The sequence below is a fragment of the Malania oleifera genome, chromosome 8 (genome assembly GCF_029873635.1).
Source record: "Malania oleifera isolate guangnan ecotype guangnan chromosome 8, ASM2987363v1, whole genome shotgun sequence".
NCBI classification, from domain to species: domain Eukaryota; kingdom Viridiplantae; phylum Streptophyta; class Magnoliopsida; order Santalales; family Ximeniaceae; genus Malania; species Malania oleifera.
The window spans coordinates 4,290,001-4,317,061 of NC_080424.1; the positions used below are offsets into that span (position 1 = coordinate 4,290,001).

At 35.9% G+C, this 27,061-nt stretch overlaps 1 protein-coding gene and 1 non-coding gene across 4 annotated transcripts in view; both read left to right on the forward strand.

Moving 5' to 3' along the window:
• LOC131163291 (small nucleolar RNA R71) overlaps nucleotides 1–65 on the forward strand; it is a 107-nt gene extending 42 nt beyond the window's left edge. Inside the window, exon 1 of the small nucleolar RNA XR_009139059.1 lies at nucleotides 1–65. This exon is cut by the window's left edge and continues 42 nt beyond it. This is a non-coding gene — a small nucleolar RNA (small nucleolar RNA R71).
• Nucleotides 1–22,700, forward strand: part of LOC131162441 (small RNA degrading nuclease 5) — a 47,487-nt gene extending 24,787 nt beyond the window's left edge. For 2 of the 3 annotated variants that reach the window (XM_058118905.1, XM_058118907.1), the window contains 6 exons: nucleotides 8,916–8,975; nucleotides 13,938–13,993; nucleotides 18,901–18,961; nucleotides 19,089–19,356; nucleotides 20,966–21,147; nucleotides 21,278–22,700. In XM_058118905.1, coding sequence (XP_057974888.1) covers nucleotides 8,916–8,975; nucleotides 13,938–13,993; nucleotides 18,901–18,961; nucleotides 19,089–19,356; nucleotides 20,966–21,147; nucleotides 21,278–21,703 — 1,053 coding nt within the window. In that variant the 3' untranslated portion in view covers nucleotides 21,704–22,700. The remainder of the gene's footprint in view (nucleotides 1–8,915; nucleotides 8,976–13,937; nucleotides 13,994–18,900; nucleotides 18,962–19,088; nucleotides 19,357–20,965; nucleotides 21,148–21,277) is intronic. The other variant, XM_058118906.1, reaches the window with a different exon arrangement.
• The last annotated feature ends 4,361 nt before the right edge of the window (nucleotides 22,701–27,061 follow it).

A 27,061-nucleotide genomic window follows, 5' to 3' on the forward strand; every position in this document is an offset into this window, starting at 1 on the left:
TCCCATGCTTCATAAAGTGATTCAAAATCATTTTGCTTGAGTTGACCAATCTCACTCCTGAGTTGGGCTGTTTTTGCAGGTGGAAAGAATTTAACCAGAAGCTTTTTTGCCATGTCCTGCCAACTAGTGATACTTCTCGGTTGTAGAGATTGTAGCCAACCTCTTGCCTTGTCCCTCAAAGAAAAAACAATCTCAGTCTAATGGTGTCTTCAGTAACACCATTGATCTTTACAGTGTCGCAAATCTCCAGAAACATTGCCACATGAATATTGGGATCATCAAGTGGTGATCCGCCGAATTGGGCTTGTTGCACCATGTTGATCAAGGCGGGCTTGAGCTCAAAGTTGTTGACATTAATGGTCTGGCGTCTAATACCCGAGTAGTTGTCATTCACAATTGGCCGTACATAATCCTTCAAGGCATGTGGCTGCACATTCTCTTGTCTGCTATCCATGGGTAGTACCTTCTTCTTTCTTAGTGCTTTGAGAGTTCTTTCAATCTCCGGATCAAAAGGAGTAATGTCATGGGTTCTAGCACGGCGCATCCAACATCAAAAACACACTTGAAATAAAATAAAAATGAATAGAAAATTAATTAAAAAAAATAAAAAAATAAAAAAATTAAAATTCTAAATTAAAACCAAGATTACTTTGTATCAATATTGGCAAAAATAAGAAAAAATCAATCCTCGGCAACGGCGTCAAAAACTTGATCAGTGCAAAAACTGCAAGTACACAGTATCGTAGTTTTATAGTAAAGTGATGAGAAGAGTATCGTCCTCAGGGATTGGTAACTTACTTTTGCCAAGTACCAAAATTATACTAATCTTGACTTTATTTAGAAAAGAAATTAAGATTTTTGTAAGTGCAAATTGAAATAAAATCACTTTAAAGAAACTGTTCAAAGGAAAATAAAACTATTTGCCAAGTATCAAATTAATGAGAAAAAAAACTTCTAGGAAATTGATTTCACCTAATCTCTCACTATGTTTTACTCATCTAACTAATAGGAATTAATTTTCTTTGTTTGTTAGCAAATCTCAAATCATCTAAAAGTCTCTTTCGATAGTCAATTAGAAACTATTTTTGTTCATCATTCAACACAAGAGTATGCAAATTAATAAAATAAGAATGCAATAAAACCCACGATTTTAATACTGCATAGGTTCATACAAGTCTCTCGATCTCTATAATTACCTATGCTGAAATATCCAAGATCTATCCCATAATTCCCTCTTTCGATAGCAAATCACAGGATCAAAATAATCTAATTAATGGCCAATTAATCCGAAGCAATAAACTCAGAATAAATCAGACAAACAGGAAGAAAGTTATTTCCGATTATTATAGGCAAGCCAGCATAGTTTGAAACCAGATTACATAGTTTTCCTAGAAATAAGAAAATTAGTTCATGCTAAAAATAAAATTCCACATAAATGAATTCACCATATTTTCTTTTCTCATGGGAATGGAAGAAAAATCACATAGAGTCCCAGCCGAAGCCTGCTGCTCCTTGCTGCAAAGAACCCCCCAAAGAACTGCTGCCTGAACCCCCTGCCTGCTGTGTTCGTGCTTCAAGAACCTCCCCCTTCAGTGCAGTCTCCTCCAGCCTCAGCGAAAGACCTCCCTTTATTTGTGCATGGCTCCGTCAAATCACGCCCAGTGCAGCCTCCAAAATCCCCCCTGTGCGGCCTCCTCCTTTTCTAAAAGAAAATCCTACTTTTTTTAAAAAACTCAAAGCCAAAACCTAGCCTACAAATGTTGACTTTCCAAAATTTTGTTTCAATGCCCTCCTTTTTTCCAACTCAGCGCACACTCCTTCCCTTGCATGGCCGGGTCACATCAAGACCCGGCCTCACCCTTTTTTTTTTAAAAATTTGGTTCCAACACACACACAGGCCCCTCTTCATGTTCATGACCCGCGTAGTGCATGCGACGTCTCCTTGTGTAGTGCATGGCTTCTCCAACATTTTTAATACCGGATTTAATTTCCAAAAATTTTCTTTCTTTTCTTCAAATATGCAATAAAATTAAATGACCGCAGTAAGACCTAAAATTGGAAAAAATTAAATAAAATTAGGCCAAAGTTTAAAGTTAAGAAGTGATAATTTATTCTAATATATGCCAGTCATTAGCTAGTACATGTGAAAGTGAATCAAACAGCTGAATTGACACGATGGAATCATTTGATCCAGAGCATTTTGCACCGTAGGATAAAGGCCTTGAGCTGATCTACTAGCTTGCTGAAGTAGAGGATCCAACATCAACAATCTATCTTGCATGGCATGGTAGATTGGTTTGATAATTTGAAGCTTTTCTAAATTGTCCCTATCTGAAGCCTGGGGTTCATCACGCCTCTTCTCTCTTAAGCAAATAACTTGCTATAATATTTTATGAAAGCCTACTGAGCAACAATCTGTTGCTATAGTTTGTGAGCTTCAACCCGGCTCATAGCAAATAACCTCCCCATCTACTTCTTTGAGACTTTGATTCATGATGCCTCCTTAGCCAATTCAACCTTCTTATTCTCTGACTCTTTCTTCTGCTTCTTGTGTGTCTGATTTGCCTCTATCAGCTCAACCACTTCAGCTTGTATCCTCTTCTTGGATGTCTTGTACTCTTGCTCCTTCTCTTCTGTAGCTTGTCATCCTCTTTCTGTACCTTGGTTGATCATAACCAATCCTTGAATCCTGGCCTTCAGTTTCTCTCCTTCTTCAACCTCATCCTTTAGTAATCTAAATTGCTTCTTCTTCTTCTTCTTCTTCTTTTCTTTCAGCCTTAATACATTTTCTTGTCTTTCTTGATGAACATGTTGCGGAGCCTAGAGCTCCTCATAATAATCCTCCAGCTCAGTAGGTTGAGGCATAGGCTTATGCACCCCCTAAACTCTTGGAACCTTATAAGCCTCACCTCTTCCTAGCTGCCAAACTGGAATCTAAGTAAAGTATGGTGGTACTGCCTTCCTTCTCAAGCATCTTCGGAGTCATCCAAGCTACCTGAGCTTCATTAATCATCTTAGGAGTTGCAGCACCTTGGTACTTGTAATGAAATTGATCCAGCCCCATTGCCCTCATTATAAACTTAAAATGTCTTGGCTATTGAAGAGCAAGAGTTGGAGCATAGTTGATACATCCCCTACCACCAAAGAGAGGATTCCACGGCAAAGTCCCACACCTTAGAAGCATCAACTTAATTGACACCCATTTTGCTATCCATCTGACCACTTGTTTCTCCAGCTTTTCCAATACCTTATCAATGTTAACCTTCTGATGTTTGAGAGCACTATCAACCAACATGTTCCCTCCTCACATGAAAACACTCCTAAAGAGCTGTGGATCTACATTTGCTCATAAACTTCACGCACAGAAGCTAATATAGCATAAAAAAGATCCTTTCCCTTTCTCCCGACAGTAGTTAAGAGAAAGGAAAGTCTCTACTAATATAGCTAGCACTGGTGCATGTCCCTTGTGTTCCATCTTGACATATACCATGACGGCTCCATGGTCAACTATGTGAGTAGTTGATGGAAGCAACGCTATGCCAGACACAACAAGAGCTAGTATCTATAACCTGAAGTTTGAATCTGCATCATTGAGATGACTTTTGAAAATCTTCTCTAAGTTGTTCCAATGCCACCCTTTTGTTTCCCCTTTCTTTTGAACTCTGTTCAACTTTTTAGCTCTTCCACCCACAGCTCTGATCAAGGCTCCTTGTAGGAGAGATGTTCAGATCAGACATGAAAACCCATGCCTCCTCTGAAACCTTAACCATCTCAAACGACATGTTTCACTTCTAATGCAACTAAACTCTGGAAAGGCAAGAATGGAAAGGGATGATAAGAGGTCAGCATGAACCTATGCATGGAATCTATTGCTCCAAGTGTCCTATCATGATACTTTTGTCACACACATCAAGGTAGATGGTTCTAGATTAAGGGTGATTGATATTGTTTCTAGTGCATGGTTAGGCTCTACATCAAGAGTTCTAAAGGCTCTTGGATTATCTTTGAAGAGAATTAATTGAGTGAGGGAATTTTCGTGAGACCTATACGGAGGATTAAAGGCCCCCTCCTTCTTCTACATCCTAAAATGTAAGAGCCTACTCGTGCATGTGTAAGTGAACTGTGCACAATAGGAGCATAGATGAGATGAAATGCATGATCGGGAATAGAACAATCATATATACACATGATACACAAACAATACACATAACATACACAAACAACAGACATCAGCACACACAAAAACAGATCGACTCTCACATGTTCCCAGTGGAGCCACCAAAGCTGTTGATGCCAAATTCTGAGGCCCATTAGCAAGTAACTTGGTGACCAGATTTTGAAAGAGGCAAAGAAAAGGAAATTGGTCCACTGGTTTGCTAACTTGCCTATTTTATTTTAAAATCAAAAAATGGTGTCGTAACTTTATTTTTATTTTAAAAAGGTAAAAAGAAAGGAAAAATCATTTTTTTTTATAAAGATTTGACTTTGGGAGTACATTTGTGAATAGGGAAAGTAATTAATTAATTCTCTCAAATGGGAAAATTAATTGACTGTGCTCCTTATTAGCACTTGTTCAAAGAACAGTTTTCGCGTTTACATGTGTGTTTGTGTCTCCCCAAGAAAATATTTGCTGAGAGAAAGTCTTTGAAAATTAACAAAAATAAGAGAGAAACAAGAAATGGTCGACTGTCCATGAGGTCCGATGGACAGTCCATGCTCTTTGAAAAACCTGTTGACTAATCTTTAATGGGCAGTCGACCGCTTGCAGAAAAATGTGGAATATTTGTTTATTCTGGGAAAGTTATATTCGGTCCTCTTAACCTGTGAAGAAATATTTCATGGGATCTATACAAAAGAATGAACCTCACGGAGACTCTAGTACTTTATTATTTCTTCATTTCCTTTATTTAATACGAACACAAAGCAATAAAAATAAAGTTAACGCACAGAAATGTAAAAGGTTGTGTTTTTAAAATTTGGGCTGGACCTATTCCTTTTTCTAGTAATAGGCTGCCTACGTACTCATTTTTGTAATCAAAGCTCATGTAGTTCACAAAAATATTTTCTAACAAAAACATTTTATTAATTTTTCTTGAAAAAAACCTTGAATCTTGAAAACCAAAATTCGATTTCCAATTTTAGGAAAGTTATGATTTTAAAATAGAAAAGTCTAATTTGAATTTAGTCAAAGCAACCTAGAAAACACCCTTGAAAACAAAATCAAGTTTCATTTTGGAAAAAAGTCCAATTTTTACAAGAACTCTTTTGATTTCTAAATTAGAGAACTCTGATTTGGAATTAACCAAAATGAGCATGGAAAACACCTTGGAAAACACAACTTTTAATTTGAAAAAAATCAAAATTTAAGTGATTGAAATTTTGGAAAATTTTTTAACAATTTGATTTCTAAATTAAAAAAGAAACTCTGATTTTGTATAAACAAAATAAGCTTGGAAAACACCTTGGAAAACTGTGATTTTTTAGTAAAAAAAAATAAATTCAAAAATTCTCCATTTGGAAAGCAATTGTAAAAAAAATTTCGAAAATGATTTTTTTAAAAAAAGGAAATAATTTAGGGGCCATTTGGTATCACTATTAAAAATTAGAGAAACAAAAACCAAAAACGAAACAGAAACCAAAAACTAGAAACCAGCAACCTGTTTTGTTAACATTTATAAAACTAATACAAATTAAAAATTAAATTAAAAAAATGCATATTTTTATCTTTAAATCAAAATATTTATAAAAATATGATTAAAATTACAAATAATACGCATTAAAAAATTACTATAATAAAAATAAAATTTATTATGATTATTTTACTTAATTGTTCTACTTTCAAAATTGACTACACAATAAGAAATTTATTGGACATGACAATGGAAAAATAGTAAAAGTGTTTTGTAATTGACTTTATTATTATTTTTTGAAAACCATAAAATTTGATTTTCAATTTTTTGGCAAATAGTTGAAAACCAGCAACAGAAACAGAAAACTGACAACAGAAATAAGCGCATTTTTATAATTTGTTTTTCACTGTGGAGAAATAGAAAACAACGATACCAAATAGGCGCTTAGTTTTTTAGGGAAAAACCCTAAAACCGGTTAAACTCAATATCTTGAAGACTCAATCAAATCACTCATGAATTTATAGAAGGATAAGTCATATTGGAAAACTTGAATAATCTCAAAAAAAAAAAAAAAAAACACAACAACTAAGAATCTAATGTAGCTGGTTGACTGGCACCATTAAATGGTAGTCGGTCGCTTGACCTTACTTGACACTGGTCAACTGCCTGCAGTTAACTTTGTAGAAATAGATAAACTACACAATGGGCTCGAACTCCTCGTGCACGTATGTGCAATCTAATACATCTAGATGACATGCGAGTGGAAATTATAGACTTGAAAAGATAAAAATATGCTTAAAAATCATGCAATTTTGTCTTTACAAAACATGCTTTATTTTACATAAACCACATGTGGACTCTTATTAAACCACTGCATGCTATGACAGTCATGATTCTGCATATTTGAACATGCAAATATGCTAACTAGAACACATTTATACTTAGCACTCGTCCAATTAGAACATAAACTTGCATGATCATAGCACATTCATATTAAACATGCATGAAATTTAAATAGCATAAAAGTAAGGCTGACCTGTAATCAACTAATACAAGGGATAGTGGGAAAATATGCAGAAATACTCAAGGAATGATGGAAGAAAATGAGAAGAAATGAGAGAAAAAGAGAAAGGAAAGGATTGTGGTATGAATGGACAAATAAAGAACGTTGATCAAACAATTGGATCTCTCTGGCCTAGAACACTTCTCTGGTCTCCTTTTCTCACTACTGTGCATGCCCAAGGGAGTCCCATTGGTTGTCTGTTTATAGACAAACCATGGGAGGGAAAATAAGAGATTTGAAATCCAAATTTCAAAATTTAAAGTAACTTAACTACCTTGTGTGAGACAGGGTAGTTAGCGTTGTCCTATTGCAGAGCACCTGTCAATAGTCAGGGGCATGTTTCAAACCCTGAAAAATCAACCAATCATGCAAAAGCAAGTACTATTTCAAAAACTACCCCAGATTGGTCGGCCATCTTTAAGGGACTGGTCAATTGCTTCGCAGGCTGAGGCTAATTGTTTCTCGTGTGCGCGAACACATTCACAAGGGAAAAGGGCTGGTCGACTGCCCATTAGTGGCTGGTCGATCGCTTGTCAAATATTTTCATAATTCTGCTTTTGATCTTTAAAGCTCAAAATTTTCAGCTAGGTTATTATATGTTTGGCCAAAAAATGGCTATTGACAACTCTATTAAGCACAACTAACCAAATAAAAGCATTCACTTTTGGGGCAACTTTGGTCTTCTAAATTTTCCTATCGAATGGAAAGGAAAAATTAGCACCCGTTAGAAGATCACAAAAAGATTTGCAAAAATAAAACCTTGACGAATCCAAAGACCAAGAACGACTATCCACTCCAAAGGAGAGACGATAATTACTCAACACCAACAACAAAGAAGAAAGCTGATCCGCTTCCATATCATTACGAGGTTTTCGGAAGTGGAAATCCCCAAAAAATAGAGAACCATTCAAACCAAAAAAGAAGAAATAACAGCATTGTGCCCCAAACTTAAGCGATAAAGATGAGGAAAATAAATGGCCAAAGCAATTATCTATTTATTGAATTTATTATTCGTGATAATTCTATCATCCATGCATCTAGCGACTCTTTCAACTCCCACTTTATGTTGTTTTTAAGTCGTGCAGTTGCACTAATAATCAACTAGCTTGCTTGCATTCCTAGACCATGGTCCTTCAAATGTTTAGAATTTGAAATCTTCTTCATCAAGTGGGGGTGAGGGGGGCAAAGGTCCCACCTTAGCAAAGATTAAGGCATTTGGAATCATTTGCTGAACGGTAGGATGTTATCATAATCTTTATCTTTTGGTATTTTATAAATTGTATTTTATTAGGAACTCAATCAGTAGATAGTAGGATTTATTATTATGAAAGTAGCATTTTATTTTTATTAAGTTTCCTTATTTATTTTTCTTGGTTGCTGAGCATGTTAGGCCTATGAATATCATTATTGTGTAATTGATAAGAAGATTTGGAGTATTGAATTGAAACTGTGATCAAGGGTTTTACTCTTTCTCTATGAAGATGTAAGTTGTAAGGTCCTGCATCACAAACTAATGTTGCTTAATGACTTTTGGCATGTGCTTGATCTTGTTTAATTCTGTTTAGGACAGTTAACTTATCTAATGATATACTTTAGGAGCTGGCCCTGAATTTGTGAACTTCACTTTCTTTTCTAGCATTGACATGAATTCTCCATTGATAGTTTGCTACTCTAGGAACACTAATATCTTTCTACTATGGACTAGAGACTTGGTTGTGGCATGCAACTATTGATTGACAAGAAATACTTGGTACACGCTATTTCTGATTAATTGAGTGTTGCATGACCTGTTGACTGTTTGCAATTATTGTTTGATGTTAATTTTTACTTGTCCTTGCCTCACATGGCCAAAATTCCTACTTGAAAGTATTTTCTTTTGTTTTTAGTACTATGTGTCAAAGCATAGTGGGGCTATTTTAAGGAAGAAGGGAATGTTTATTGAGAATTCCCTTTTAAAGTAGTGTGTTTATTTGCTCAGCCCTCATGAGTGCTTCGTATTACTAATGTTAGTATATTTTATCCCATGACAGTTGAATAGAAATATTAGGAAGGATATTACGAATCTAAAGATTGAAGAGTGTTAATGTTTCTTGTTAAAATCATTGGTAGTTTTCTAATGATTCTTCTTATTGTATGAAATGTTGCAAAAATTGTGTCCAATGTGGGAAATATTTTTCTTGCTTGATCATTTTTTTTTTATTCTTTTGGTTATTTTCTTTTAGTGCGTCACAAGTGAGGGGTTCGAGCTCACAAGAGTGACCTTAGCAGACATCAAAGGACAGGTATGTTCTGCCAAAATTTGTTTTGTTTTCTATTTTGTAAACTAATTAAGATGTTCTTGTGAAAGTCTTTGGAAAGGTATTTCACTGTTATATCCTTGTTTTGTTCCTTATGCTAAATTTACTGTGGGCAATGGGTATCACATTTGGTTTTGGGAAGACATTTGGGTGGGGGGGGGGTGTTTCTTTGCTTTGTTCTTTTTTTCTTGCCTGTGTAGCTTGTCCTCTTTGCATAGCGAATCTTTTTCTTCATTTTTAATCTAAAAGGGAGAGTTCTCTTGGGATTTTCATTTTTTTCAGGCTCTTAAGGATAAAGAGGTGTTAGAGCTCACCTCCTTATTATGTCTGTTGGAGGGTAATCAACATTCTGATAGGAGAGCCTATGGTTCATGGATTCCTGATTCCCTTGGGAGTTCTAAGTCTTTTTTTGATCGTTTGGCCCCGAAAAGCATATCCTTCCAGCTTCACCATTCTGTTTGGAAAGCCAAAGCCCCTTCAAAGATTAAGGTTTTTATTTGGTTATAGTTGTTCTTAATAGAGTTAACACTAACAATCTATTGTAGAGTAGGAAGCTTTTTAAGGCTTTGTATTAAAAGACAATTTTGGGAAGATATGGATAGTATTATACAAGGCATTCCAGGGACTGAGAAAATATTTATAGGAGGAGATCTGAATGGACACGTTGGAAGGGATAATAAAAATTATGAGAGGATACATAGAGGATATGGATATGGAGACAAAAATGAGCCTGAGGAGATGATCTTAGACTTCACTATGTGATGTGATTTTAGTATAATGAATACTTGTTTTAAGAAAAGAGAAGAACACTTAATAACCTTTAAAAGTGGGCAAAATAGAAGTCAAATAGATTTTTTTTTTTTTTTTAACTAGGAGGGTAGATTGTTTATTATGCAAGAATTGTAAAGTTATTCCAGGTGAAAGCCTAACCACACAACATAGAGTCTTAGTGTTAGATATATGTATTAAAAAATGGAAGAAAAAGGATAAAATAAACTAGTATAAAAGAACTAGGTGGTGGAACCTAAAAGGAGAAAATATAATAAAATTTAAAGATAAAATGATCAAAGATTGGGATTGGACTATAGAGGATGGGATAGATACAAATACTTTTTGGAGTAGATTAGCTAGCTCTATTAAAAAGATGACAAAAGAGATTTTAGGTGAATTAGGGGAAAGATTCTCAAATAGCAAAGAAAGTTGGTGGTGGGGTAAAGATGCACAAAAAGGCATAAAAGACAAAAAGAATTTGCTATAAAACATGGCAAAAATGTAGAAACATGGGTAACTTTGAAAAGTATAAGGAGACAAGAAAAGATGCAAAAAAGGCCATTAGTGAAGCTAAATACAGATTATTTAATAGTTTGTATGATAGATTAGATACAAAAGAAGGGGAAATAGATATATCTAAAATTGTTAAAGCTAGAGAAAGGAAGCATAGGGACTTAGGAAATGTAAAATGTATAAAAAGTGAGGATGATATTATTTTGGTTAAGGACGAACACATTAAGAAAGATGGAGAAGTTACTTTAGTAAGTTGTTTTATGAAAACCAAATAGAAGGCTTAAATTTAGAATTGTCAAATGAGGAAAAGACTAAAAATATGAGATCTATTCACAAAATTAGAGTTAACGAAGTTAAGTTTGCACTAAAAAGATGAAAAATGGGAAAGCTATGAGACCAGATAACATCCTAATTGAAGTTTGGTAATGCTTAGGTAATAACGAAATTATATGGTTAACTAATTTATTGAATACAATTATAAAAACTAAGAAAATGCCAGATGAATAAAGGAAAAACACTTTAATACCTATATACAAAAATAAAGTAGATATTCAAAATTGTAATAACTATCGTGGAATTAAACTTATGAGTCATACGATGAAACCATGGGAAAGGGTAGTTGAACAAAGATCAAGGTTAGAAACGAAGGTCTCAAAAAATCAATTTGGTTTTATGCTTGGGAGATCTACCACAGAAGCTATATATCTTTTAAGAAGATTAATGGAAAAGTTTAGGAAAAAGAAGAGGGCTTGCATATGATATTTATTGACCTTGAGAAAGCATATGATAGGATACCTAGGGAAGTTCTATGGTGGGTTTTAGAAAAAAATAGTGTATGTAGTAAGTATACTGATGTCATTAAGGATATGTACGATGGAGTAATGACTAGTGTAAGGACTATAGATGAAGAAACTAGAGAATTTCAAATCACCATAGGTGTACATCAAGGATCTGCTTTGAGTCCTTATTTTTTTGCTTTAGTGATGGACCAATTGACTAAGAGTATTTAAAAGGAGGTTCCATGGTGTATGTTGTTTGCAGATGATATTGCATTAATTGATGAAACATGGGACGGAGTAGAGGCTGAGTTAGAATTATGGAGAGAAGTTTTGGAAGCTAGAGGTTTTAGGATAAGTAGAAATAAGACAGAATATATGAAATGTAATTTTAGTAATGATAGGAGGAATATTGGAGACAAAGTTAAACTTGATGATGATGAAATAAATAGCACTTATAGATTTTGATACCTTGGATCTATTATGCAAGATGAAGGAGAAATTGAAGATGACATAATGCATAGAATTACAGCAGGTTGGGTAAAATGGGGAAGTGCTTCAAGTGTGCTCTGTGATTGTAGAATACCCCTAAAATTAAAAGGGAAGTTTTATAGGACAGCTATAAGACCAGCTATTCTATATGGATCGGAATGTTGGGCGACGAAGAAACATAATATCCAAAAAGTAAAAGTTGTCGAGATGAGAATGCTTAGATGGATGAGTGGTATAACATTGAAAGATAAATTGAGGAATAAACATATTCGTGTTAAGTTAGGTATAACTCCTATAGAGGATAAGATAAATGAGGGACGACTCAGATGGTATGAACACTTGCAACATAGGCCGCCTAAAGAGTGAGTTAGTTACTGTGGGGGGCAGCAGAAGGGGTAGGGATAGACCTAAAATAACTTAGGAGGAGATAGTAAGGATTTAATATTCCTGAATCTATCAAAAGAAATGGTCCATGATCGCATAGGTTGACCCCACCTAGTGGGACTTAAGGCTTGGTTTTTTTTTTGTTGGAATCTGTCTCACCTGTTCTTCCTTGCTCCTTTTCGTGGATGGTGTGGAAAAATCTATTTGGCCGATTTGGAGAGAGTTGGGTGTGTCTGGAGTCGGTGGAGGGATGTTTTGGTTATCTAATTTTCCGGTTTGGGAAGGGATAAAGATGGATCAAATTTGTGGTGGTATGCAGTTTTTGTTGTTTTGTGGGGAGTATAGTTTGAGCAGAACACACAAGAAAGAGGACGTCTTCGTCTATGCTTTGGATAGAATTCGGTATTTGACCTTGTTGCAGGCTTTTGCAGCAGGCTGTTTCGGAGGTGCCTCTCTTTTAGGTTTACAGCATGATTAGTAGGCAGGGCTGTTCTGGTATTTATTGTTTTGTTCATCTTCTAAGAGGATTTTTTATGCTTCATTTTATACTTACTGTTGTTTTTAAGAAATTTTTTTTTTTTGATAAAAAATTGGGTTCACTTCAAATTAATGTTTTTTTTTTTTTTTTTTTGATTTTTAATCTTTAATTTCTGCTCACCTTTGCATTTTTTTTTTGGGGGGGGGGGGGTTGGTTTTGCAGTTTGAACTAGTATGTGGACTAAAATTTAACTTCATTGTACCCAAAAAAAAAAAAAAACGTATTTCACCTCAGTGTTTTAAATGGTGGTTGCAACTGCACCACTGCATAATAAATCTTTGAGGCTGGGTATCACTGTGCACTGCTATAGCTGTGGGAATAAAATTCATAGCTGTAGAGGCCATTATGAACTGCTGCTGCTACGGGACCCGTACAGTGCTGAAGTTAATGTGTTTTTTGTTAGTTCCCCATCTTTTGTTGTCATTTTCTTGTATATGAGGACAAGAACAGTGCAAACAATACACAATTGTGGTGTATGTGGCGTGTAACTTGCAATAGTATTACATGAATCATATTAAACTTCATAAATTGGTTAAATATTATTTAGTATGAAAATACACATAATTGATAAACAAATGATTCAATATGTCTAAGTTTCATTTTTCATATAGTATCAAAATTTTGGAAGCTGTAGTTCATATCCTTCTTTTAATAATCTTTAGTTTCGCTTCAAAGCAAGGTGGGTAAAATGGAGAATTGCTTCAAGCGTGGTGTGTGATTGTAAAATACCCTTAAAATTAAAAGTAAGTTCTATAGGAAAGCTGTAAGACCAGCTATGCTATATGGATAAGAATGTTGAGCAAATAAGAAACAAAATATCCAAAAGGTAAAAATTGCGGAGATAAGAATGCTAAGATGGATGAATGATATAACGTTAAAGAATAAAATTAAGGAACGAACATATTCTCGGCAAGTTGGGCATAGTTCATGGAGAAGATAAGATTAGGTAGGGATGACTTGGATGGTTTGGGCATATGCAACATATGCCAAATAGTGCGCTAGTGAGGAGTGAGCTGGTTACTATGAGGGGTAGTAGAATGGGTAGGAGTATGCCTAAAATAACTTCGAATGAGATAGTAAAGATTTTTTGTTATCCCTGAGTTTGTCGGAGGAAATTGCCCATGATCATATAAATTGGCAAAAAATGATCCATGTGGCGAGTAGTGACCCCACCTAGTGGGACTTTGGTTTTTTGTTGTTGTTATTGTTGTTGTTTTGAATTTCAAGGAATTTTCATTCTTTAATTAAAATATCGAAACTTTCACTGATTTTTTGAGATTTCAATAAATATTTTCATTCTCTTATTTGGATTTGAATCTTGGTGTCCTTTTGCATCTTTATCCAGCATTAGAATTTCCAACTTAGTTATGTTTACTTTTAGAAACTTGGCTTGACATTAACCATTTTTTGCCCTTTGCAATTGTGTATTTAACTAGATCTTTTTTGTTTTTCTTCCCACAACTTAAATTACAGGTTGTGCTGGATAAATTGGTTAAGCCATCAAATGCTATCATTGATTACAATACTAGGTACAGGCTAATTGAACTTTTTTTAAAGCTTCCCAGGTCTGATAGCTTTGTTGTTCTTGAACATGAATTTGGTAGTCAATTTTCGTCATCTGCTTTTTAGTTTTGTTCTGGAATGTTTGAAATAATGATTTCCCTATTTAATTTTGCAGCTATCTTACATGTTTTGTAGATATCTTTAATTTGATATGTTATAAACTTTAATGTGTAATGGTTAGCATTTCTGGGAAAGTGATGGTGGTTTTAACTTTTAAGATACTAAGATAGTTCATGGCTATTTGTGTTAGTGAGTGCTTGTGTCTTGTCTTGTCAAAACCACAAGAAATGCAATTGGGATGTATCTAAGATTGCTTAAATCTGCAAGGCCCTTTTTTTGGAGGCAAGGATGTGCTGGGATACCAGAGCACAGAGTGGGAGTGAGTGTGAGAGCAGCAGTCTTGAAAACATACTGGTGACAAGCATCACAACTCACAAGGGTCTGTATGTGTATATGCATATTTATATACGAGCGGAAAAAATTGTGGAAAGAAATGGATAAAATAAAACTGAAAGCAATATCTGAACAAGAATTTGGCTAAGGGAGACTGGTAAAGCTTTCTTCTTTGGTTGGCACGCAAGGGTTTGATCTCCCAAACTTATAAAATTGTAAGACATAGTAATGTGACCAGTTTGTTTTAGAATTCATGAATTCAAATTTTGTATCTGGGAACTAGGGAAGCCTGTTTCAATTGTCTCAATAACTGAATCAGAATGAAAGGTTCAATTAGATTCTAGACGAGAGAAATTAAGGGGTGTAGAGATAATAAATGAATTGCTGAAGGATTTTCCTCCAACTGATTTGAGAGAGATCCAACTTGAGTGGTGAATATATATATTTTTTCGAAACAGTAAAGGGCTTGAGTCCAGTCAACTTTTGGTTTGATGATTTTATGGACCTTTTGACGTTATGATCTGTACAAGGTTATAACTGCGAATACTTTTTCCTTTTGTGGATTCTCTATGAATCCACTTCCATTTTGACAAAAAAACCAGACGGCCAGCCAGTGTCAGGCAGGATGATATATTAAGTTTCCTAGTTGACATGCCAATTGAAGAATTCTGGAACACTTGAAAGAGCTTTTGAGGTGTCTTTATAAGGATCATTTCTGAAGGCTTTGTGGTTTAAGGTTCTTTCATTTTGATCTAGTGAGGTCTGGGAAATTAAGATTGTATATTAATTTTAGCTTTCTCACCAGAAATCCATTGTGAGGGTGGACTTTGAGTTGTTATACAAAACTGAATGGTGTATTAATCTCCTTTCCAACCCAAATATCCTCATGAGTTCTCTGGACTACGACGTCAACTGGTTGATTCTCTTTTGTCTCAGCATTGGAGGCAATAAGAACTTAAGAAGCAAGAGGGAACTAGTTAACTGGGCAAACTTTGTGGACAAAGTATTGTATTCCCAAACATTCTCATGGTTAGCTGTTCTAAATATGCTTACTGCCCTAGAAAAAGGTTGCAAGTGAGGCATATTGACAGACTAATGCAAGATTTGTGGGTCAAGTATTGAAATAATAGATCACTTGTTCTTTCACTGTCCAACATTTGAGCAGACATTCAGAGCAGTAACTTCAGAAATTCCGCATTCAGGGCGCTTCAAAATTGTTGAATAATTGGGTAAATGGAAGACCTAACATCAATGATAGGTCTCTCCCTCAATTTATAATATATGTCAATTATATTACCAATGATCATAATACCCTTACTAACTCACAGTTACTAACATAGCTCGAGCTCATACTAAAAAAGGTGTACCCAGTGCACAAGCCTCCCACTTTGAGTGGGGTCTGGGAGAGGTGAATGTCGGCAAACCTTAACCCCATTTTTGGAGAGGCCACTCCCAAGTCTTGAACCCGAGACCACCCGTACCGAGGCGGAGGCACTTGCTATCGCACCAAGGCACGACCTCTAGCTCATACTAATAATGCTAAATGACCAAATAACCATTAACACTCCCCCTCAAGTTGCAGCATATATATCATATGCTCCTAGCTTGTTATAAATGAATTTCACACAAGTGCCTCCCGAGGCTTTAGCAAATAAATGAGCAAGTTGAAAATTAGACTTCACATGAGTAATTGTAATGAGCTTCTGTACAAGTTTCTCTCGAATAAAGTGGCAATCAACTTCAATATGCTTTGTCCACTCAAGGAAGATCGAGTTGGAGGCAATTTGAATAGCAACTCTATTATTAGATATCATATTCATAGGTTGATAATGTGGAAAACCCAGTTCTTCAACCAAAAAAGTTCACATGTAGTGTGAGTCAGGCATAGCCCTATACTCTGACTTAGCACTTGAACTGGCCACCACAATTTGTTTCTTACTCTCCAAGAAACAAATTACCACCAACAAAGATACAGTATCCGATTGTGGATGTTCGGCAACCCAACTGAATATGTATCTCTACATCCCTCAATATGAGTCATGAGTGTGACCTCTCTTGATGCACCTTTGGGATATTTCAAAATGCGAATTACTGCATCTCAGTGAATTGTTCTTGAAAAATTGAGAAACTAACCCACAGCACTTATTGCGAAAAGACATGTCTAGTCAAGTGACTGTAAGATAATTCAACTTTTAAACAATTCTCCCTTACCGTCCTGAGTTAGGCAACAAATCACCGATATCTAGCACTAACTTACAATAGGTTTGGATTCCAACAACCTAGTCTCATCTAAAAGATAAAAAACATACATTCTCTATGACGAGACTGTTCTCATACAAGATATCGATACTTCTATACCCAAGAAGCACTTCAATGGTCCCAAATCCTTGGTTGAAATTTAGACTGTAGGCAAAACTTTAGATCCTGGATGTCTTGATCATCATCTCCAAAAATCATAATATCATCCACATACACAATAAGAAAAATCCTACTAGATGGAGTACAATGATAAAATATAGAATGATCTACTGCACACCCTGTCGGAGGCCAAACTCAAGTACTACAACACTTAATTGATCAAACCATGTTATGGGAGACTGTTTTAAATCATATAATGATTTCTTGAGCCGACACACTGATTCAACCACAGATGAGTCAGCAACAGTCAGGCATTGCACTGCCACAACCCTGAAAAATTAGCCTACACAGTGCCACTGCCACAAGGCACCAACCAATCACTTTGATAGTACCAAAGAACAACTACAAATTGTCACAAGCGAATGATAAAAAATGATTGAATTTTTTAACAAAAAGCATGACCAACACCTTGATATTATGGTCTGTGAAAGAATTCAAACCATTTTGAAAAAAATATGAGCCAAAAACTTGCTCAAAGTACTCTCACATGCTGGTGTGTGGAGTTGGAGCTTCTGGCTTCTGGCTTCTGGATGGCGCGTGGGCTTTCTTTGGCTATGGAATTTTACAAATCAGTAGATCAGCAGGTTCGGTGTGTGTCTATGTGGTTAGTTTTGCAAAATATGAAGGGTTTATTTGAGTTTTTGAGAGGGCAGCTACATCCAGGATTTTCCGGCAACTACAATGTTTTCCAGCAGCTCTTGGACTTTGCTTATAGTCTTTGATGGTGCGAATAGTCCCTCTATAGGCGCAAGTTTGAGGTTTAGAGTTTTGTTTAGGGTTTGGTTTTGGTTTGAGGTTTAGGGGTTGGTGTTGGTTTGCACTTAGGGTTCAAGTTGGATCTTGCTTTAACACCATGTTAAATAATTGTGTAAAATGGAAGACCTAGCATCAATGATAGGTCTCTCCCTCTATTTATAATGTGTCAAGTACATATCAATGACCATAATAGCCTTACTAACTCACACTTCAATGACCATAATAGCCTTACGAACTCACACTTACTAACATAATTCTAGTACATACTAATAATGCTAAATGAACAAATAATCATTAACAAAAATGTTAGGAGGATAATGTAAAATGGATTTCAAATCTGGGAAACTCTTGTTATGATAAGATCTGCAAGTTGACATGGGCAGCTACAATATTCCTTTGCTGGAAAGCAAGAAATAAGCCGTTATTTGAAGGAAATTAAATCAGAAGTGAAATGATAGCAATGCAGATAGTATTGGATATTAAATTGAGATGCTCTGGGATCAAAATTGAAATCTCTTCATGCAGTTTGGAACTAAAAGGTGAAGGACGTGGCGGGTGGATGTTTTTAGCTTTGTTCTTATTCTTGCTGTGCTGCTTCTTTTGCAACTGAAAGTTGTTTTTATGGCTGAAAATTGCTTTATACTTGGCAGATTGCCTATTTCCTGTTGCTTAATATATTGGTGTTAAAATCTTCCTAAAAAATACCCTCCTGAGCATCAGTGCTTTGCTCATTTGCAAACCTAATACCTTCAGTTATCAGGAATATTTTTAGATTTTCCTTCCTAGTCAAGGACTGTTTGGGGTTTGTAATATTCCAGTGGGTGTAATAGTAAAATCAACTTTTTCCATTATGAAAATATTATCAACTTTGGTCAATATAATTTTTCCAAGTGTTGAAGTTTATAATTTATTGTAGTTCATTTGATTTTTCAAATGAGTGGCCTTTGGCTGTCATTTTTTTTTTTTTTTAAATTTTAATTTTTATAAATAAAAAATAAAAATCTTGTTTTTACATTTTATAGGGCTGGTTAATACAGAATATTATTTGATGAGGTTTTTGAGTAATTTTTTTTTTCAATTTTGCTTTTGATGTTATCCCGATGTCTGTCTGGTTGAATTTTCATGGCCAACTTGTTTGTTCCAATGCTGCACAAAGCACAATGAACTGATTGAATTTCCTTGGGGCAGGCAAACACTTTGCCTCTCTCTCTCTCTCTCCTTCTCCCCCCCCCCCCCCCACAAAAAAAAACATACACATATTGGCTACCTGTTGATTGCAGATATGTATTATTTTGGATTTGTGTAGGTATAGTGGCATCACCTGTGAAATGTTGAGTGGGGTAACGACGACTCTTAAAGATATTCAGGTTTACTGCTAGTCTTTTTCACTTTGTTTTCCATATTTACTTTAGTCAGCAAATAGATGTCCACTGTTTCTTCACTGATATTGTCATGCATAAACTTGATTTATTTACAGTTGCTTCCTTTATTCAGGAGGAGTTTCTAAAGCTGGTTTACAGAGAGACCATTCTAGTTGGGCATTCATTGGAGAATGACTTGTTAGCATTGAAGATTTCTCACAATTTAGTGATTGATACTGCTGTACTCTACAAGCACCCTCGTGGTGCATCTCACAAAACTGCTCTTCGAGTGCTCACCAGAAAATTTCTTTCTCGGGAGATACAGGAATCTGGAAAGGGGCATGACAGTGTCGAAGATGCAAGAGCTGCTATGGAACTGGCACTATTAAAGATTAAGCATGGTAGTATGCTTAAGAATTTTAGTCAATGAGTGTCCAACTAGCACTTGTGTCTTGTCTTTTTCTCTTTGTATTGTAAGGTTTGTGCTTGTGTCTGCACTACCTGTCAAACAGAATGTTGGACAAATATGATTGGAAATTATACTAAAATAAAACCCTTGAACCCTCACAGAGTTGCTTTGGGGAATGCCGATAATTGAGGGTATATGCCTAGCATCATGGGCCCATGACTGTCACAAGCCATGTGGCGCACAGAGAGAGGAGAGCCACAGGGCACAGGCTCCTCCTCCATCTACTGTCACATGGGCCCATGATGGGTACAGGCCCATGATAAATAGCATTGCTCTTAATATCTATCGCGTTTGATTCCTTGTGGGATCAAATGTGTATAAGTGGACCCCGTAGTGGGATTGCTGCCCTTAGTGTCCAAAGGTAGGTAGTAAATTTACAGGTCATTGGTTATCAGAATATTATATATTTAGAATTCCTAGTCTGCACATGTCAATTAAAGAGTATACTTCGTGATTTTAATACTTGTAGCCATATTTGAACTATTTGAGGCTGTCAGAACGGAAATTGTTTTCGCTTATATTGTTTGTTTACTAAATGACTTTAGTTCCTCTTCTTCGTTCTTACTGAACTTACATGGTCTGTAAAGCATGAATTTTCTACCATTTGCTCAGTTTTTCTTGCTAGTGCATTATTGGGCCTCCATTACAAGTGCTACCATCTTAAGTGCTCTTCCAACAGTTAGCTTAGTGGGGATGTGTTCACTTCTATATCTTTTATTGCATTTCAAGGAATTGTATGCGTTATAACATTTTGAAGTTTACATGGCGTATGCTAGATGCACTTCCCCATTGTACTAAATTTTTGCTCAACTTCATGCATGATATCGTGAAATTCCCTTTTCCTAGAATGATTGATTCAAGGTAAAATCTATTGTTTTAAGAAATTCTCAATTGTCAATTGAATTAATAATTTGCCTTTCTATTGCTGAACATGATATCAACTTCTATATTGCTGTCATTTTCCACAATCCCGCGATGTAATATGATACTTGCATGTAATTTAGTCATCCATATCCCGTGTCTACATTTTTGAAGCTGTGCAGACACCTGTATCCATATCTGAATGCAACTTATATCCATGCCTGCATGCTATAGCACGCTTGTTACATTTTAAAAATTGAGACTTGTGATGCTGAATGAATATGAAATGTCTTGATCAATCCACTCTGTCCTTCCACTCATTCAGCCCTCTTCACAAGCTTGTGCATTTTGATGCCTGGAATTGCTGTATCAAATTTGATCCTAGATTAAAAATCATAAACATTGATTCCCGTCATGTGTGTCACAGAGTTCATTTTAAAAAAATAGCAATTAATGTTTTAAAAAAAAAAGATGTCTGCTGGTGGCATGTAACCCCAGCTTGATTGTTATAAGATGAGCGTCTGCAAGATTTAATATTATTTATTTTTTCTTAATAAGTATCTTTGGAGCTGAAATTTTTTTCATTTGCTTTATAATTCACAGTTCTTTTCCCCCTGTTATGAGAAAGGTATTTTCTTGAGCCTAACATAGGTTCTTGGCTCTTCTTGTATTGGAATTAGGACCCGAATTTGGTTCACCTCCATCATTCATGCGGAAGAAGCTCCCTACACTTTTAAGTGAGTCTGGGAAAATTTCCTCATTTATTGATGATGTCTCCATAGTAAAGCGATTTGCTTCTGAGTCATCACATGCATTTCCGGTATCTTCCGATGATGAAGCTCTGTCAAAGGCCAAAAGGGAGGTATAACTGGCTTCTGTTTCACCCTTGTTTTTTTTTTTTTCACAGAATTAGCTGGTTATCTTTTTGAGAACTTATTTCTTGTAATTTTTGGATGGAAGAACTTTTTAATTGTGTTTATTTGCGATTTTAGGTAACAAATGAAAAGGTACATTTTATCTGGGCACAATTCTCAGAATTGAATTCATATTTCAAGAAACAAGCAGGGGACAAGGAGAAATTAAATGGAAAGCTTGCAGAAATGATGTCATTGCTCACGTGTCATAAGAAAATTGCTTCAAGAAAAGGCATTAAATATAGCGCGACTTCCGAACTGAAGGATATTCTAGCTAGCATGGATGCCAGAGTTAGAAGTCTCTACAGCTCGTTACCTGCCAATGCCATGCTTCTTGTTTGTACTGGTCATGGAGATACTGCATTGGTTCATAGGTATATCTTGCTATGCCTGAAATATATTTTTGCTAAAGCATGCCCTGGTGTTCTTACATTGTCAGAGGAAATTGCCCACAATTATGTAAATTGGCTGAAAAGGATTCTGACCATACCTAGTGGGACTTAAGGCTTGGTTTGTTGTTATTGTAGCATGCTCCCAGTAGCACTCTGTTATGATTACCATTTCCACAATTACTTCACTTAATGAGGCCAATATTTCCCGAGCATATTTGTTATGTCTTGATGAATAATATTGAATCGAACATGCAATTAAATCTTAGTGTCAAATTCAACAATCTGATTCAACTGACTCACTAAAATCTCGAAAGTAATTTTGGATGCGGCTCAGGTTGGTGATTAAATGCTTGCCCATTTGTTTGGGAATTTGGGATTCCAACTTTAAATTTGGATTTGTATAATTTTAGATAAAAAGCAGTAAAAATGTTAGTTTTCGTCCAAATTCATATAAATCTAAATCTAAGGTATGAAATCTATGTTTCCAGACATGAGTTTAATCAATCAAAGGTGAGTCGTCCAAAAGTAAGTTTTTTGTTTCACTTGAATTGGTTCCTGTTTTTCTGCCTTATCAGTTTTGTTTCTAGTTTTGTATTTTTATGTATTTCAATGTTGATGCTTGTTTTCTTTTCCATTTTGCATGGATGGAGATTGAGGAAAATGTTAATGGAGCCGATTGAAACCACACTGTGCCGAGAGAAACTTGTCAAGGTCTTGGAAGAGCTCCAGGCCCAAGCTGAGGTAGCTTTGTGTTTCGTTAGTGTGAAACATTGAGCATGCATGATGATCAGGCCAGCTAGTAGGCTCAATTTTTTCTTTTGTTATTTATCAGACCTTGGAATTGGCCAATGTGAAATCTATCGAATCTCCATCACCACCCCCCCTCCCAATCCTGAGTTATGTTGCCTTGATCTTATGGCGAGTTCATATACAGTTACCATGCCCTCACAATTTTGATGTAAAATACAGGTATAGTCAAGAAAGGAAAAATTAAAAATGTAAAATTATTTGTAGAAATGATGATTGGAAGCTTTGTATTTTGAAGTGAGCAAAACTACCATGCTGATTTTTTTTTTTTTATTCTAAATGAAAAGTTTTAGTTATGCCCATATTTGTTCATTTGTTTGCGCTAGGATGTGATAGAAATATTGTATTTGGAGTGACAAAAATGGATTCTTTTTTATGAGATTGCTGTGGTGGGCAGCCTGTGTGTGGTACATGGTGTCACAAGTCTTCCCAACTATTCTACAAACATTGCATCTTGAATTTGATGTTGTGCTTTTCGATTGTCACTCGAGATTGATATTTAGGATATAAAAGAGCACCATGTATGCATGCAATATTTGTAAAGTCGTCTCAAATTTGACGATTGCTTGTTCTAAAAGCCAAATAGCTATATGTCAAAATATATGCTCTTTTGGCAGTTTAATATGTTAAAGTCTTCCCGATAACTTTGTAGACATTGCATCTCAAATTTGACGTGGTCTTTTTATGGACTTTGTATAAATTATCATTCAAGCTTGATATGTGAGACTTAAAAGAATACCATTGTGGATTTAAGTTTATAAAGTTGTTGAAAGGCTAGTATTTTTCATATCACTCGAGCTTGTGATATGTGATACTGTTTGATAATATTTTGCCTTGGTATCATTATTTAATTCATCAAAACAGTTGTAATTTTTAGATCAAGGCCAGCGGGCAATGCCACACCCACATGATGCTCGGTTGTATCTTGTGGCTCATTCACGTATTGTGCTTGAGGGATTGTAAAACTCAGATGAGCACTAAAAGACAAGGCTCGAGTCATGCATTTAGAGATAGTTGGGATAGGTGGCTCCTCTTCATTCTTTGCAAGGAATTCCCTTTTCAATCATTGACTTACGGTTTTTTTGGTGGCAATTGAGTGGTTTGTTAATGGTTTGTCTTCAATGTTTGGCCTGAAGCAAAGCTTCCCATGTAGAACAAGATATGGAAAGTGGGTTATTGGATAGTGGTTAGATTGATGAGGCAGCAAAAGTTCTTGGATTTAGGGTTGGGGTGGAATTAGGATAGGTTTTCATTTTCATACCATATGGTGTTTGTGATGAAGGATGATGGAGTTTTGTGGGAGCTATATTTGTCGGCAGTGGATTCAATTGGGGAAGATTGTTGTAAAGTGATTGGAATTTTTTTATAGCGGTGAAGTGACTAGAATTTCTAATGCGAGCAATGAGCACCACAATTTTAGAAGGAATTCGTTTTGCAAGGTAAGAGTAACTTTGTGTGGTGCGAATTTGCAGCAAAATTCATTGAATTGGTGAGATAGTCTGATGAGTATAGGAAGTTGGCTTCTAGCCTTCTACGAAGGCAACTATGGTTTCACAAGAGGGTAATCATTGGTTAAAGGAGAAGGTATTTGGGTCTATCTCTTATCTGTATCATCTTATATCAAGGCCTATTGTTGGGCAATACGGTTTCTTCAGGGCCAAGCATGGATTGGATTCAAATGCCAATCTAATTAAGAGTTAACCCAATGTGCACAAGATAACATAAAGTTAAATGTGCCTTCATTCCATGCCTAACTATTTTTATCATGTCAAGTTTAGAACTTCCATTACCATAACAAAAATGTAGAGAGATAAAGGATCACTTTGATTTGCTTATTTCCTTTGAAAAACCACTTATAGAACTATTTAGCATCAAAGAGTAATAAAGAATAGATACGCATTTTTTAATCCAACATATGTATTCAACTAGAGTTCCAATACATTCAAAATTTTTGAGAATGAAGTCCCAACCTTGATAGCAAGTCTTGAAGGCTAAGCATTTAGATGGTAAAAGGATGTAGCAATTCTTGAGTTCAAAGAATATTATCTTGAATATTTTTGTCTTTAATAAAAGTTGTTTGATTGAGATTGATGAACTTTAAGAGGCAAGTCTATAGTTTGTTGGCCAAGATCTTAGTAATGGATTTATATATATTATCACAGAAAGCTATAAATATGAGCTCACTTGCATTTGAAGGGTTTTTGACCATGGGGACTAGCCCTTAGAGTAGCATTAACTTGTTTATTAAAAGATTTGTGTCTTTGAAGAAATATTTTATAGCTTTGGGAACATCTTTACCTATTATGCTACAGTAGCTGAAACATTTAAAGTTGTGCCCATCATGACTTGGAGTTTTATCCTTTGAAAAAGATAATATTACTTTCTTAGTCTCTTCATTTTGGACCTCCTTAGTAAAGATAATATTGCTTTCTCAGTCTCTTCATTTTGGACCTCCTTAGTTAGCATTTCTCTATTGTTTTCATCCCTATAGAACTTAGATAACCTGTATAGCAACTTTAGCTTTCGTATCTTTAATAGCCATAGAAAAGAATTTATTGTTTCTTTGTCCCACAACCGTAGCCAAGAAGCTCTCAATTTTTTTTCTCTAGAGATATTCTTCAACTCTCAACAAAGCAGTGTAATTATGGGTTTCATCATTCAAGATTAGTGCTTCTATCTTGCCATACAATAAATTTAGATGATTCGCATCAATCTCCTTCTTTAGATCCTCTACTTTTTTGTTGATGTCTTTGAAATGCTTCCTATGAAACTCTTTAAACGCGATTTACAACATTTTTAGCTTCTGACAAAGAACAAAAGTAGGAGTGCTAGCAATATTGATTTTCCAAGCCTTAGCAATTGTTTGCTTAAATTCTTTATGATTTTTTGAATAGTTTAAAAAATTGAAAGAAATGTATTGTGTACCTCCACAGGTTCATTGATTGTATAAACTTTCTTCACCTGCTGCTTTTTAATTTTACAATTCTCTATCTGATGTTCAAAACTCACACATCGGAAATGCTTTTTAGGCTTCCATACTAATAACCTCTCTAGATGGATTTTCGACATCCAAAAAATCAAGCAAGGGATCATTGAAATCTATCTTTATACAAACTCTTGCAACTAAGAGATTCTTTATTTGCTTTGTACTAAGAATCAAGAAAAAAGAGGATTACTAATGGAGCTTCTAGTGTAACTTAGACCCTTAGAAGTTCAATAGATCAAAGGCACACAAAAAATTTCACCCTAATAGGTGGTTTATCAATGTGCACTTTTTCATTCTCTATCTTTGGATCTTGGTGAGATATAAATATAGAAGAATTACCAATAAACCAAGGTCCATCATCAAGAACCCTAGATTTATCTTCTTGGTAACTCTAAGCATAAATCCTCCATATGCTAATGTAAAAATGTTTACATTTTCAATACTCTTCTGTAATGAATCCACTCGAGATGGTGATGAACTCAACACAATTTGTAATGAACTCAAGAGAGAGGTAATGCCTGATTGAATGAATTACTTGCAGGAGAACTAGATTACAGAGATGAACCGAATTGAATAGTGCAATGCATACAAGGAAATTGAAATGATGACGAACAGGTTGGCTAGTTCGAGAAAGCCACTCTCTAAAAATAGAGAAGCAAATTGATTCCAATTTTCTAACTCACCCCTATTCCCGCTGACCCCTAGCTTTATACATAGCAAACTCTAACTAACTACTCTGGAATACCCCATGCGCTCTGCTATAGTTGGCCTTTAACACTTAAGATAACAATAAGCCATTAAAGGAGTTTGGCTTAGCACCCAGCCCAGCTGCCACATGATCCACGCCTCGACCCACGACGACTCGAGTTGCGAAGAGTCGACCTGCGAATGGTTGACCCGCCCCAAGCCCCTCACTTTGTTCGGCCTCTTCTGACGACCTCAGCTTAGAATCATCTGTCCGAGCTCCCCTACGACCAGTCGTTCCTTCCAAGCCCCTCAAGCCCTCTATTCGAGCTCCCCTGCAACGAGTCGCCTCGTCCGAGTCTCTTAACCTGCCCGCCATCTTCTATCTGACAATTAGCTCGAAGCCCTTCTGTTTGAGCTCCCTAGTGACGAGTTATCTTGTCCGAGCCCCTCGATCTGCTCAGATTCCCCTCTGGTTGTCGTCTCCGACCTTATTCATGACAATACCCTCCCCTTTAGAGCACTTTGCCCACAAGGTGAGGGAATTTCTCCTTCATCATGTGGTACCACTCCCATGTCACCTCTTCCTTTTCCTGTCCCTCCCATCGACCTCGTATGATGCCGAAAGGTTCCCCCTTTTTTTCATACGCCGCTTTAAGATCTCTTCTTGCTCTGGGTTGAGGATTCCATAGGAGTCTGTGGGGAGCAGCCGTGGGTTTACCCGAGCGGATGCCACAAGATGTGGCTTGAACTGAGATACATGAAAAACCAGATGGATCTAGGTTTCCTCTAGGAGTTCGAGTCGGTATGCTACTTCTTCAATTTTTGTACCACCCAAAAGGGTCCGTAGAACCTTGGTGACAATTTCAGGCTCCACCGAACTGCCACAGTTGTTTGCCGGTAAGGTTGCAGTCAAAGGTAAACCCAGTCGCCCACTGAAAACTTTTGTTCCCTTCTTTTTAGATCAGTATACTTTTTCATTCGCTATTGCGC